This window comes from Centruroides vittatus, unplaced genomic scaffold (assembly GCF_030686945.1).
Source record: "Centruroides vittatus isolate TY-2023 unplaced genomic scaffold, ASM3068694v2 contig_364, whole genome shotgun sequence".
Classification (NCBI taxonomy): Eukaryota; Metazoa; Arthropoda; class Arachnida; order Scorpiones; family Buthidae; genus Centruroides; species Centruroides vittatus.
In genome coordinates, this window is record NW_027122188.1 from 2,828,843 (window position 1) to 2,844,841 (window position 15,999).

General features: G+C 28.8%; 1 protein-coding gene across 2 annotated transcripts in view; it reads right to left on the bottom strand.

Annotated features, from left to right (window-relative positions):
• Sec71 (ADP ribosylation factor guanine nucleotide exchange factor Sec71) overlaps positions 1-15,999 on the bottom strand; it is a 135,416-nt gene that overhangs the window by 97,217 nt on the left and 22,200 nt on the right. For both annotated transcript variants that reach the window (XM_067270118.1, XM_067270117.1), the window contains exons 5-8: positions 14,384-14,563; positions 10,906-10,965; positions 8,152-8,314; positions 730-970 (exon numbers count right to left, since the gene is read on the bottom strand). In XM_067270118.1, coding sequence (XP_067126219.1) covers positions 730-970; positions 8,152-8,314; positions 10,906-10,965; positions 14,384-14,563 — 644 coding nt within the window. The remainder of the gene's footprint in view (positions 1-729; positions 971-8,151; positions 8,315-10,905; positions 10,966-14,383; positions 14,564-15,999) is intronic.

Consider the following 15,999-nt stretch of genomic DNA (forward strand, 5'->3'; position numbering starts at 1 on the left):
AAAGTTTACTAACAAAATATAAAATCTTTAGAACTTAAAAATTAATTACTTAAGCATTTTAATGGATTTAGTATCTTTTATGCTTAAGTTAATTTAATACAGTTTACAAAATTAAGCATTTTGTATTTTTAATTTTGAATTAAGTTCATTTAAAACTCACATATAATCACTAATTAGATGATTTTAAAAATTAATGATTTTTTCCAAAAATATTAAATTATATAATTTTATATGTAACAGATATATGATAAGATAATTTACAAAAATGATTAGATATTAAATATATTCATAGTTATAATTGACTATGAAATATAATCTTAATTAATATTTTGATGCCCAATTTTTTTTTTTTTGGAAGTAATTTTGGCTAGAGTATTGTGGTCTTGATACCAACTTTGCATGAACAAACTTCAAAAATTTATGCTAAATATTCCATTGTGCTTGAATCTTATATATTCTTTTTATTCTAATCTAATATATATATCTACTTGAATCTGGTGAATTTTATAATTTTTCTGTTTTCTTGTTAATATAGAGAGAACATTTTTAAATATTAAATCATCAATTCAGTAGTTAGCATAATAAAAACAGACTTGAATTAGAATTTTATTTTCATTAAATTATAGTAAAAATTTTATTAAATAAGTACTTCTGAAATATCTTGCAAGGTTTTTATCCTAGTTTGCCTTTGAAGAAATTTAGAAAACTTCAACTACAGGTAATACTTACTTTGGATCAGGATGGCCTTCAGGAAGAGGTTTCATGCTTAATTTGCATAATGAACGAAAGACTAAGAATGCATCTTTTTGTAAGATATGAGAAAAACGCATCTGGACGGGTTCTGAAACAGTTTCTAGACTCTCTTGTGAAGGAACTCTAGGCAAGGAAGGAGTTAATGATTCTTCCATAGGAAGAGAAGGTACAGACTGTCCACCAGACTGATCACTCAGTGAACTAGTTTCAGGTATATCTAAAGTCAATAAATATAATAATATTTAATAAAAATATAAAGAATTAAATCTGTAAATCAAATTCTAATATTTTAACAAAATCATGTTGGCTTAATAATAAAATATTTAATTATAATTACTCATTGCCATAAAAAAAATTAGCACATCAAGAAGTTGTTGTCATATCGCTGCAAAACCTGACATGTAGATATGGAAATGATTAGAGTTATAGTGTGATGGCTCATTGCATAATGCCAGCAGAGGGCATTAAAGTGTGCCCCCCTTGTCTACAAAAAAAACTGTGCAAAGGCATCCTGTTTATACTTTATCTGTTGCAGAAGGATGCTGTATCACTAGAGATGCCTTAACATCACAATTGAAGACCATATGAACAACTAACCGAGTTTGAAAGAGATTCAAGTTGAAAAGCCAGATGGTAATCTCACCGAATAACCTGCCACCTAGGCTGTTCTGATAACACTGTGAAGATGTGTTGGAACCAATGGACAAGATATAGCTCTCACACACATTTGGTATTGCAGTAACTATTACATATACTGCCATCGAAAGCCACCCACCATCACCTCCATCTGGAGTGCTCCCAACAGGATTGGCCCACAATGGAATGGAACTGGGTTGTCTATAGTAGCAGTTGGCAACCTTTCTGAGCGCAACCTTTCTAAACTCACAATTTTGAATCCTGTGGACCACTATCATGAATTTTTTTAAATGATACAAAATCTGTAGAACAATGATCATAAAAGTTCAATTTTACTACATTAATATGATTATAACAAATTGATGCAAGCCTACAGTTCATTGCTGCTTGTTTGAAATAAGTTTACAGATTCTTAGCGTTTTCCACGAAGGACAACAATCGCACTCACAATATTGTTTATTGTTCATTATTTATTGATAACAGTCACTTCATATTTAATTTTAGATTCGAATAAAAAGCCTGTAAGGAACTGAGTCCGAACCTTATTTTTTATTTTATTATTATTTCCGTTTTATTATCTTTTTGTTTGGGGTTTATGTTTATTTAGGACGAAGGTTCCCCACCACTCTCTTGTTAGTAATGAAAAAATGAAGAAAAAAACAACTCACGGAGAAATAAGCGCCATAGGAAACATCTTGAGCACTTGCGCTGCCCGGCGGAAGTAACAGTCCGCAGAAAAAAAAATGGGGGGGAGTCCCCACAATCACTAGTAGAGAAATACTTGATAAACCGTCTTAAACATCCCAGAAAATTATGATAAATATTTTGTAAACGGTTTATAAGCTTTGTCAGAAACTCAAAGCTGCCAGAACAAAGTTAATGTTAGCAACTAAGTATGTAAATAAGAGGAGTAACCCAGCTCAAGTGTGACGTCACCTCACAGTATAAAACCCGTACGTTAACTGAAGAAGGAGAGGTGATTTCCAAATCGAGGCGACTGTGAGCGAGGTTAATTCGAAAGCGAAGTATTTTCTGATAGAAGTCCAGATTGATAATTGGACGATCCAAGGTGCTAAAGAGGAGTTCGATTGAACGATATCGAAAGGATTGAGGAAATAGTTTCTTCGTATAGTGAGGTGACGGATAGACGTTTAATTAGTAAGAGATTTTGTTCATAGTTGCTAAGTATTTGATTTGTCGAATTTCAAAGGGGAATTACTATTAAGTTAAGCTAAGTTTATTGTCGGGTTGACTTGTTGATTTTCGTTAATAAATTTTGTTTGGCTTATTGACATTTGTACGTAGTACGTTCTAGTTATTAATTAAATATATTTGAACTTTTAATTTGACTTGGTATTTATCGTTATTACTACTAATTTTTCGGTGCACGCTTAAAAGCCCAGGCCTGGCAAACTAATCTCGAATCCGCGTAAAGTACCCGTTAGGTTAACGGAAGTTTCACCAACCGTAATTATAGTCGGTTTCCTAAGATACTAAAATTAAGTACTTTACAAGCCCAGTGAGTGAAAAAAGCTAACTAAGCATTTTGCATTTCTTTCGTAATACTCCGTGTAACCTTCAATTGATCAATGTCCAAATTTCTTCACAGACTACCCAAATTTTCTTGTGGACCACTGATGGTCCACAGAACACCAGTTGCCAACTGCTAATCTACTGCAATGAATTCAGTTTGGGCACTAACAACAGCTATGTTTGTGTCTGGAGGTTCAGTAGTAAATGTTTCAATTCTACCTATGCTCTGGAGTGGCATATCACCCCCACAGCTGGTCTGATGGTCTGGTCTGCCTTCAAATACAACAGCTAGTCACCTCTAGTACTGATCCAAGAGACCATGTGTATGTTAGTGACATTCTGCAGCCACATGTTGCCTCTCATGGCAGGGCTTCCAAAAGCCATTTTCCAACAGTACACAGCTCAACCACATACAGCAAGGATGTACAAGACTGCCTCTGCCACACTTCTCTGGCCTGTCTGGTCCTTATTTGTCACAAATCAAACATGTCTGGAATCAATTGGGATGGCATCCCCAATTGATCCCAGACATGTTTGATTGGTAACCCCAACCTAGGAGTTTGGCTGAACTAGAAGAACACTTGCAGCAACTGTGGACTAGGATGCCACAGCACACCATATGACACCAGTAATGCCTCCATGCCCGTCTATATCACATTGTGTATTCACACTAGCCCACCGATATCACATTATCATGACCCAATGGGGTACTAGAACATCCCTTCATTTGTAGTTTTCCCTGCAATAAATGATCCTTTTGTTTTCATTTTGTAATCACTTACTTATATATCCCTGTTACACTCACACATGTACAATTTCATTTGATTCCAACAACTCCTTGGTGTGCTAGTTTTTATGGCAATGGATGTATTTGGACTATTCATTGATATGGTTAATAATTAGCTAACTTAACTAACTTTAGCAAGATATAAATAAACAACAGCCAAGAGCAGGATTTAATGCTACAATTATTGCTTATTGTACAAATGATAAATAAATATGGTTTAGAGTAAACTATTTCCATTTCTCTAACATACTGTTTATATTAACTTAATGCATGTACAATATAATTATTAATGTTTTACTTTTATTATTGTTCAATCAAACAGGGTTCATATTCTTCACTCTGTTGATACTATCTACTCATTTTCAACAAGCTGTTTATTATACTTAAGTTAGTTTCTATTATCAAACTCTACTTGTATAGAATCTTACTGTTATATCCCAAACTATTTGCATAAAGCACTGATGATTATTATTGTTGCTAATAAATTATCCATAATCCTGACAATTTGATAATTTTATAAATTAAAGTATCAGTTTTTTAATTGTATTTAACATATTACATTATTAGTAATGTAATTTTAAAAATAGTTTGGACACATTCTTATTTTTATGTTTAATGTGGAAAATGACAAGTAATTACATCACTTTAGCATTAAATATCTAATAAATTTCAAGAATTTAACAAAAAAAGAGTTTTATAGACTTAAATGATTCATTTCAAGACTGAAAACTAAAACTCAGATCCATATAGTAAAAAATTTGAACATCCATTAACAGTAAATTTCAAAATTAACATTAATAATTTCAGATCAATCAAAATATCAATGCAGCTTTAACACAGTTTACTAAGGATCACTACTTATTATTAATAGTGATAAACCATAGAGAAATCAGTCCTAACTACTTCAAGGTATATACAGGAAATATTCATTAATTCAAATTTGTATAGTTCAAAATATGACCACCTCAAAATTCAAAGTGAAAATTCTGTATAAACTGCAATATGCCTATGTTAACTCATTCATTTAGATCAAAATGCCTCCATGCTAAAGAGAACAGTAGACAAGAACTCTAATCTTGTCAATATGACTGCTTTTACAATAACACATTTTTGGGTGTCACCTTATCAATCAAGGTGACCACTTTTTTCTCTTATCTCATAAAATACAGCTGGTTTTCAGGATTGCAAGATTGGGCTACAAGTAGCAAATTGAGATATTTGTGTAGGACTCTACACTACTAGATTTGGGCAACTTACATTTTGGGCCATTTAAAAATAATTTGGGCTACAATTTGAGGAATCTGCTTTACTTTTTTTTTATAAAACTTATTTGACAATCCATGAGGTTCCCACCAGACTCGTGCTGTTTACCTTCCCATTTATATTATTATTATTAATTAACAAAAATAGCATTCTTTGTACACATCTATATTTCATTTGCTTAATAAATTACATCATTTATATGGCATTTGGCATAGTGTACAGATATATGTAAATCTCAGATTATTTGAAAAACAATAATTCAAAGTTGTAATTATTTCATCCCTTGAATTTCAAACTAATGAGGATTTCCTGTATTAAAGTTTTAACAAGTGACCTTTATACAAAAAAATCATGTTGTGTGAAGTTTATTTAAAACCAATTATAAATAAGCTTTTGTCCTCTTTACAGTCAGGACATGTCTCTGTGATTATTTCTAATATTAAATTATAAATTCCATTACATAAATTCTGAGATCAAAACTACTGGCACTTGGAGACAATTCTTCTCATACAAGAGCTTGTTTGAATCAGTGCAGACAACACTATTTCTAGAACTTGATTGAAAATAGTATTTTTTTTTTTTTACAGATGATTTAAGATTTAGTTTACATAACAGGCAAAAATATTAGTCTGATAGCGGATAATGTTCCATTATACATACAGCTTCATTTTCATTTTAAAATAAGTTTTTGTAAATTGTTGTTATGCAGTTTGATTTGTTAACTTGCATATTATAAATACTGCCATTGAATTATGTATATTATAAAACATTGTTAATTATAAATCACATAATTCTTTTAAGTAATACTGATAATTTGTGTTATATACATGTATGCCCCATATAACATGATACCTACACAACATGATTAAAAAAGCAGCAATTTCCATACAACACAATTCTGGTATAACATGGTTTTGCTCTAACATGAATTTGAAATTGTGGCATCCCTGCATAACACAGCACACATTGATCCTGAAAATCTCCTTTTTAAATTTTTATTTTGGTTTGCTAATTTGAATTCAGTAAATTTCCATTGCATGCAGAACTGCATAAAATCTCCAAATTAACAATGACTAACAAATCAGGAGAGTTTTTGTGATCTTAGTTATTTCAAGATATTATACAGTATTTTAGTTTTCTTTCATGGAACTTGTTTTAACAGAAGCAATGCTTTTTCTAAATTCTAACTTTAGCCATGAATTATATCTGATAAACTAAGAAAAGAGAGACTTCAGAGAAATTTTTTGTTGGAAAGAAAAATAAAAATTTTGATCATTTTAAAAAAGAAGAAAAAATATCATACATGTCTAAAACATTCAATTTAAATGAAGCAACTATCCAGATCATTTAGAAGAATGAACAGAAAATTATAAATTCTGTAGCTAAAGGTTATTCTACTTCTGCAAGTAAGACTACTTGCTCCTGAACACCAATAACTAAAAAAAAATGGAGAAAAGCTCTTAATATCTGGATTGAAGATAACACAAAAAAATGGATTCTCTGGATACAAACATTATAAAAGAAAAGTAATAAAAATTTATACACATTTAAAAGAAAGTGGAGAACCTTCTGTTAATCTGGACTTTGTTGTCAGCAAAGAATGGTTTGAGAACTTTAAAAAATGCTTTTCATTACAAAATGTACAAATACAAAAAGTGCATCAGCAGGTAGTGAAGCTACCAAAAAAATAGGCAGACAAGTTATAAATAATTATTGAACAAGGTGGATATACAACACATCAGGTTTTTAATGCCAATGAAATAGATCTTTGATGGAAAAAATAACCAACATAACATTTACTTCAAAAGAAGAAAAACTGCCTCAGATTTTAAGGCAGAAAAAGGTCATGTAATGTTATTTATTACAGTAATCCTTCAGTCATTATATGAAATCTATGCTAGGATTCAGATAACTTAATCCTTAAACAATGAAATTTGTTAACAAGAATTGGTTACCAGTATACTGGACTGCAAATTAAAAAGTTGGGTAACCCAGAATTACTCAAAATTTGGTTTTTCATCTCTTTTATACCAAATGTGGAAATTATCTCAAGTAAAAACATTTAAACTTCAAAAGTTTTATTGGTGTCAGATAATGCAATCAGCCATCCAAAAAATTTAAGTCATCCAAATGTTGAAATAGCATTCCTATCATCAAATAAAACTGCCTAGACTTAGTTGTTAAATATAAAAATTTAACAGATGTGATTGACATGATGGCTTGGAAACACTTTTAATTTTGAACTGTGTCAATATCTCTCTGTCTTACAGTGATGTTTTTACACTTTTTATATTTTAGTGTTTTTTTAAATATCTTTTTAATATTTCATTAAAAAGTTTTACCTATATACAACATTTATCCAATTTTATCAACAATCTTTTAATTTGTTTTAAAGATAGCTTTTTATTGCATTTTATTAGTGTTTTAAACTCAATTTAAATTCTTTTTTAAATTTTAATTTATTTTTAGTTTTACTATTTTTACCCCCTTTAATAGTCCAGCTGTCGCCAATATAAATATACCATTGCAGCTAATTTACTTTACTGAATTTTTGTGTGTAATGTAATAAACAGATGTAATCCACAGTGTAATTCATTGTTTCAATTTATCAGATATAACAGGTCTAATGAGGGGGAAACAGCCTGAGATAAATTTCCTTTCTAAAGACTGTATAATCAATCACCTGGTGTTACATTTTTAAAAAAAAGCAGAAATTTTGTGCTTACTACCAACAATCTTAAAGAGAGAACAAGAAGTAATCAAATACCATAGTTTTGATAGTCAGAAATATGAAATTTTGCTTTGTTTTGTATTTTAAAATTTATGAATCACAAAACTTGGCACCATAGTTGAGTAAATAAAAGTATAGCCAAAAACGTTTTTAAAATAATGAGTACAGGTTTGATAACCTTAATAAGCAGAACTGTTAATACTTATTTTAAAGTTGTATTTTTGTTACCTTTTGGAATGCAACCTTACTTTTTCTTATTTTTAGTCCCACATAACAAGGATTTGCTTAAAATGGCATTTGTCAGGAATCTAATTCCCTGTTATACAGGGATATCTATATGTATACAGGTATCCCTGCATGGTAAAATTCAACTATTGCTTGCATGTATGATGTAAAAAATATTTTTATATTTTGTTACTATCTGTATAAATTAACAACAACAAAATACCTTCTGATACTCTGTCAACAATATCTTGGAGCACAGAAGCTGCTATCATCTGAGGTAATTCTTCTAGTTCCTCACATTCTTGTTTGTAAGAATCCATACATGGTTCTATTCTATCAGTTTCATCAAATTTTCCAATTACAACTTCATTTTCACTTCCACCTCCCTACAAATTATCAATTATAAATTTAAAAAATCTAAATATATGTTTAAAACACACACACACATATATATATATATACAGTAGAGAGTCGTTTATCCGAACACTGGTTATCCGAAACGTCAGTTATCCGAACGCTTTCCAGTCGGACTGTGTCATGCTGAATCGAACTTTTTTGATACTAGATTTACCTCTAAAGTATAATTTTTATGTTTTTATATTTTTCAATATATTTATTTTGTTTGTACAAAATAAAGAAATAATTTTTAATGATACAATAGCCTCAATTATTATTATAAAAATTTTCGTTAGGCTTAAAATCAACGAAAATTCAACACGAAGTGACACGCAACAAAGAAAAATTTCAACATCAGACAGGTTAATATATTTTTTCGTACATAATCAGTTATCCGAAAAATCAGTTATCCGAACAACTCCAGTCCCCAATTGATTCGAATAAATGACTCTCTACTGTATAATATAAATTAGTACTGTACATTAATTTATTTCCATATAAAAATGCTATAGTAGTTTAATATTTTTATAATACTCCTTCACTTGCTGAATATTGTTATTGAAATGTATTGGGTTTAGCTAGATGTTAATATTTTTATAGTGATAAATAAAATTTTTCTATTAATTTACTTTTTCTTAATACATTCATGCATAAATGACTTTTAAATATGCATCTGAATTATTTCAACTTCAGTTGCTAACAAAGTTTGGCATATTATCTATGAGCATCTAAAATTCATTCAATGAAATTGTAATCATATAAATTATATTAAATAAAAATTTCCTTCTAAACTAAAAAAAACCAAAATAATACTATCTTAATTAAAAGCATAAAAAAACATGTTCAAATCAAATAGATAAAATTTATACAAACATCATAAAGCCTAATGTTTTAATAATAAGTCAAACAATTCCTGTATTAAATCAGGCTATTTTACCACTACTAGTAGTGGTAAAATAGCCTGATTTAATACGGCAATCATTTGGCTTACAAATACATAAAAACTCATATTATAATTTATCAAAATATCTAATAAATAATTGTCAATGTAAGTAAATAATATATGTTTATTTAAAATGTAATTATTACAAACCAATATTAAAAACAATAGAATTAAAATGAAAGATTACTAGATACAAAAAAAAACCCAGAAAATTACAAAGCAGCAAACTGAGAGAAATAGGGACGTTAGGATATACACATTTGTATCCAAGACAGAGCTTCTTGATGCTCATTGAAATAATTCATTATGTCTATGTCTAATGTGCAGTTTCACTTCCCATGATTTGTGATATGATTAGTGACATAACATTGACAGGAATTGAATACCAACAAATTAGCATTTCATACTTTCTATTCATGCTATTCATGTATACAGAGTGTTCTTTCATACTAAATCAGTCATCCTCTACAACTTTGTACTTGACATTTTTCCATATTGCAAATTATTTTTAAGATAGAAGCACTAACTTCCATATTTTATATAGCTAGGAGCACTGCAAATGATCTCATCTTGTACCATATAATCACTTTACTATAACTACCTTACATTCATAACTGTAGCTATCTGTGTTCATCAGTTACGTTGGTGTAAGGACTTTACTAAGTACCCTACATACAATATATAAAAACCTGATTAATCTGTGTGGGAACATTTTTTCAAACAAAAAACAAATACAGATAAAAAAATCACTTAATAAAATAAACAAAAGTAACAAAAAAGATCTAAGCTAACACTAATTCAATAAAATTCTATTGAATAGAAATTCCTAATACAATACTTGATACATGTAGTAACTACTAAATAATTAAATATCATTAGCAATTTATTTCATCTACTGACTATCCATTACTCCCTAACAAGTAATCAAGAAAAAGTAACAAATATTGAGTGCACAAGTACCAATATCTACCGATTACTCAGAAGTAATTAGTTGCATATTACTGATATACATAATCATCGTCAGGAGTAATCACAAACAAGAATTTACCTAAAAACCAAATCACACTGAAGCTGCCCAATTTAATAAAATTAATGAACACTATGAATGAGGTTAAATGAGTATAATTAATAAATATATATATACAGTCTTTTGGCATTAATATATCTTAATTCTAATGCACACAAGTACTTTCAACATTGTATAAATGTCATCCTCAGATGAAAATAAAACATATTTTAAGAACAAAAACATATCCATTAGATTTTTGTTCTTAAAATACAATCTATTTTTACCTAAGGACAACATTTATACAGGGTTGAAAATACTTGTGTGCATTAGAATTACGATATATTAATGCTGAATGACAGTATGTATGTATTAATTAATAGCTGCCCAATTTTATTGCTAAACTAGTTTTAAGAAAATTAAAAATTAATTATTAACAAATTAAAAACATAGTTGGCATTAAAGATAGGTAGTGTTATGATCTCATATTAAATTAACAGACATTGTTTACAAATTAAGTTATTACAAGATGGTGACACACAAAAATATATCTAATACATAGAAAAACAATAAAACTTATTAATTATTATTAAAATCAATAATGAAAAAAATAATAGAATGTTAAAATTCACCTCTGATGCTGTTTCTGAAGAAGTAATTTCTTTTGTTGTCTGTAGATTGGATTCAGTTGCCTTTTTATGAAAAAGAAATTATATGTATAACATATAAATATCATTTAATTCATTAAATATTATTTTCATTATTCTTATATTTTAGTTTGGTCTATCAGCAAATAATATATTTCTCATTCTATATAGACACATTACTACTTATATTTATTCTTTCAATTACCTGTACTCAAAATAATTTCAAAGAAATTATTTAGAGTTTTATTAATTAATTCTTTTAATTATTCAAATGCAATTTGTTTTAATAAGTTTTGTTTCTTACATTCTTTTTCTCTTTTAACAATTATGAAACATTTCTAAATTATTAGTTATAAAATAGTCAATTACTCTTACTCTCTATTACTCTCTATTTTTTAATTATTTAGTATATTTAGTATTTAGTATTTATTATTTAGTATATTTACTATTTAGTCAATTACTCTCTATTTTTTAATTATTTAGTAAGTGTTTTAAATTATTTAATTTGAAAAATTTTCTTTTTTTTCTCACACACACATGTATTTTTTAAATATAGTCTAAATACAAAACTTATAATTTTCTAAACAATAAAACTTTTTTAAAAATGTATGTTATTGTGAATGACCCATATCTGGCAAATGTCGACATTCTCCGGTGAATGTCAGCATTCACTCAGTTGTTTTGTGTATGTACAAAATATTTGCTAAATATCATTACACCGGCAAATGTCGACATTCAGCATGCACTGATGAATGCACTGCTGAATAAAAATATTTTTACAACTGCATTTAGTTGTGGAACACTTCTTTTTGAAATCACAGTGTGTATAGCCTTGCCTTCCACTTCTCAAATTAGTTGCAGCTGCTTCTCTCAGGGACAAATCTTACCTAACCTAATCAACCTAACCTAACATTGCAGGCACTAACAAACCTTGCATAAGACTGACAAACAGCAGTGCTCAAGAGTATAACAAATAGATGCAACTTGTCATTTTGACCTCCACCAAAGCTTATTTATACTTGTCAACATACATTGGCGATTGTTCAAATGTATAATAATATAACCAAATATTCAGTCTTTCACCGATGTATTTTGTGTGTGTCGACATTCACTGGAGAATATCGACATTCTCTAATTTCGGTCTTTTACAGTAGCATTTATATATAATATTTAAAATGCAGGATCATTACATCTCTCTTTCTATTTTGGAAGAAATCTGTACCTTTCTCATTATAATTCTCAAAAAAGAATTAAAATTATTCTGAAACTAAAAACGATGCTCTGACTCTGAAATTAAGGCTGTTTATTAAGTTTATTTTGTTAAATTTAGATTGTTTATTTATACATATTTTTCCTAAATGTAAATTTTGTAAGAATAACCATTAATTTACTTTGTTTCTTTTCCCAAGTTATTCAAAACATAAAATAAGCAACTAATAACAGAATATCATATTTGACAATATTATACAAAATGTTTTAATAAAGTAAGAGGTACAAAAGAAAAAATTAAACTTCTCTCAAACATTAATTAAATTATCATTAGGAACTACAAGGACTGTTTTTTTCAACCCCCAATGGTTGATATAAAAAAAGACGAGCGTAAATAACAAAATAAATTTATTACCAAAAGTTAGGTACAAACATGGTTACTTTTCAACATAATCACCATGAAGATCGAGTCATTTGCCATATCTGTGGATGTGCTTTTCCATCCCCTCTCCATAGAATGTTGCTGCCAGTGAATTGAGATGGTCTTAATAATGATGTTTTGAAGATCGTCACTAGTCTCAAACTTCTGCCCTCCTAACCACATTTTCACTTCAGGAAAGAGGTGGAAGTCACTCAGCACCAAATTGGGGCTATACGCTGTGTGTTTAAAGGTGGTGAAGACTTCCACCAAGCTTGGAACTTTTTAATATGTGAAGACTGCCACCTCTTTCCTGAACTGAAAACATGACTAGGAGGGCAGAGGTTTGAGACTAATGATGATCTTCAAAACAACATCGTTAAGGCCATCTCAATTCATTGGCGGCGACATTCTATGGAGAGGGATGGAAAAGCTTGTCCAGAGATATGACAAATGCCTCAATCTTCACAGTGATTATGTCAAAAAGTAACCATGTTTGTACCTAACTTTTAGTAATAAATTAATTTGTTATTTACTCTTGTCTTTTTTTATTGACCATCAGAAGTTGAAAAAAAGAAAACAGCCTACATAAAACAATCTTTATTGTTCACCTGGTGAAATATCAGATTGTTTGTTTTCTCTGAATAAGTTTCCTCATATGCAGAAACAGAACACTAGTACAATAGGTCTTATTAATACAATCTGTCCTAATAGACATTTATATAATAAACTGCAAACAACTACCAGATTATATTGGGCTACTTTTCTGAGACTTATTTAGAAATTAAAATAATCGCAGAAAAGTAGCCCAATGTAATCTGGTAGTCGTTTAGCTTATCTTGCATATATTAAAAATTTGTACTTTAAAGCTTAAAATACACACACAAAATTGATGTAATATTTATCTATTTTTTTTAATCTCTATGTATAGTCTGATCATGATAAATATTATTTTACTAAAACTGTAGCAGTATATCTGAATTTGTTCCATACTAGAATAACCTTGTTCTATTTGAATGTGTGGTTCCTGAAGATAAGTAATTAATACTTAAAGACATATGAATATACAGTCAAACCTGTTTTTATGCGGGGGATAGGGACCGCATTAAAAAAAACGCATTAAAAAAAATCTCACGAAACTTCACGAATGGCTGTAAATAATAGTTTTCGCAACACAATTAAAAAATATTTTTTTTATGTGGTCAACAGGGACCGCATAAAAAAAGTCTCACATAGAAAATAACTCAAAACCGTACGAAATAGAATTTATTGACAACAGATGTCAGCACTTGACTGCATCGTCTGGTCTATCGTCTGTTTTACATATTTTTGTCCAGGTGGTGTTTTGTTGACTTAAAAAGTAAATTATTTCATTTTTCGCATATTCATGCAATAATATTACTATAATAAGTGCATTTATGCTATAATAAGTTTATTTAGCTATAATAAGTCAACGTGAGACATGACGAATCGCACGAGACTAGTCGCCAACTATACAGCACAAATTAAAAATTCGCATTAAAAAAATCGCACAAATAAAAATCGCACATAAAAAGAGCGCATAAAAACAGGTTTGACTGTATTTTATATACCTATTACTCTATTGAATCATTTTTACTATATTTTATTAATTTTTTGGAGTATTAATTTAAATCTTTTTGGAATTGTCAAATATCTAAGTATTTAACAAAAATTTTCCAATTTTTTAATATGGTTTGTAATTCATATTTTATATCTGCATGTAATTTTATTTTTACAAACACTTTTTTAAAGTTAAAAAATATTAGTTTTAATCTAAATGCTTCAAAAAAATAAATAAATAAATAAAATACTCACTGCCTGAGCTTCCATTCGACTAAAAATGACATTTAGCATCTGTGTCAGAGTTGCCTTTGCAGTTGTCTGGTTTATGAGATTACGACTAGCCAAATAAATATTGTAACAAGTCCTAACAGCTTGTAATACACTCCCTTCATGAACTTCACATGACTGAGAAGTCACCACTGTTAACAGTGCCTAAATATAATATATAAAAGAATAATACATCTATCATTAATATTGCTAGATAAACAAATATACTTAAAAAATGATATTGATTACATTTGATATTTATAAAAATACTAGTTTATAGCTGAACTAGTTTAAAAAGTTAGATCAAGTAAAGTATAACTGTAACAATTTTAACTGAAGCTTAACTTACGTATTTCATACATTCACATATTTATGATAATTTGTATGTCCAACTAAACAATGCTTAATAAACATAATTATGTTAATTAATAATAATTGCATAGAACCCCATAATTTAGATATCTAGTAATATGGAATGATTTTTGAGAATATTCTTAAGTTAATTATTACTGACACTTTTAATATCAACATCATTAATTTCTTAAAACAACAAAATTTACTAATAAATAATATAATATATGAAAACATTACATTGGATAAGTTCTTATTAATATGTATACAATCCTGTTTTTGTATATTGAGGAAATTTCTATTAAGAGAGAGTAATAAATAGGAAAGTTCTAAGATTTGTTGATCATCAACAAATCTTAGAACTTTCCTATTTATTTGCCGTTCTTCTTTCTTTAAATATAATAATCAAACTTTCATTTAGAACTATGGTGTACCAATGGGTAGTCTTCTATCTGGAGACTTAAGCAAGCTGGTAATTCAGGACCTAAAGAAAACAGTTTTACCAGAATTTCTGCTACACATTGTACTTTACACATTTCTGCTACACATTGTACATGGATATTATTGTCTACAGTATTTCAATGATTATTCTTGGTAATGCATTATTAAGAACTGTTGTTTAATATGGTTTCTAACCACAAGGATTCTTTCAGAATTCAAACATTCTTTCAAATAAAAGGATATAATGGATACTTTTTACTATATCTCTAGTTTATAAAAGTTTTTGAACAATAGGCTGAATATATGAATATACCACAGTTGATGCAGTATGTATAACATTTCCACTTTTGCCATAAGTACTTTCATGTCATTTCCTTAATAACTCAATACAATTCAGTGGACTGGGTCAACATGTGTAAATTTACCTTGACTTAGGCATTATTTGTCAAGTTTTACTGTTATAAAGTAATAAAGTATAAACACAAAACTGGAAAAAACTTCAACAACTCACACATCAAAACCTTTACTTCCCAACAATAGTTTTTAATTAAACAAATTTTTCTGCTCACTCAATAAGCCTTCTTGAGGTTAACAATAGAATCAAAACACTTTGATAGCTAACATTTGAAAGAACATGTATTCTAATTAGAACTCATAGAATTTTAATCTTATAATGGTATACGACATGTTAAGATAAAAACAAAGATAAAAATTACAAATTAGCAAAAAAATACCAATATAACATGTACAAAAATTAAAAATTTAAGTACATACCTAGCATTAAAAAAATATATATAAACTGCAATCTC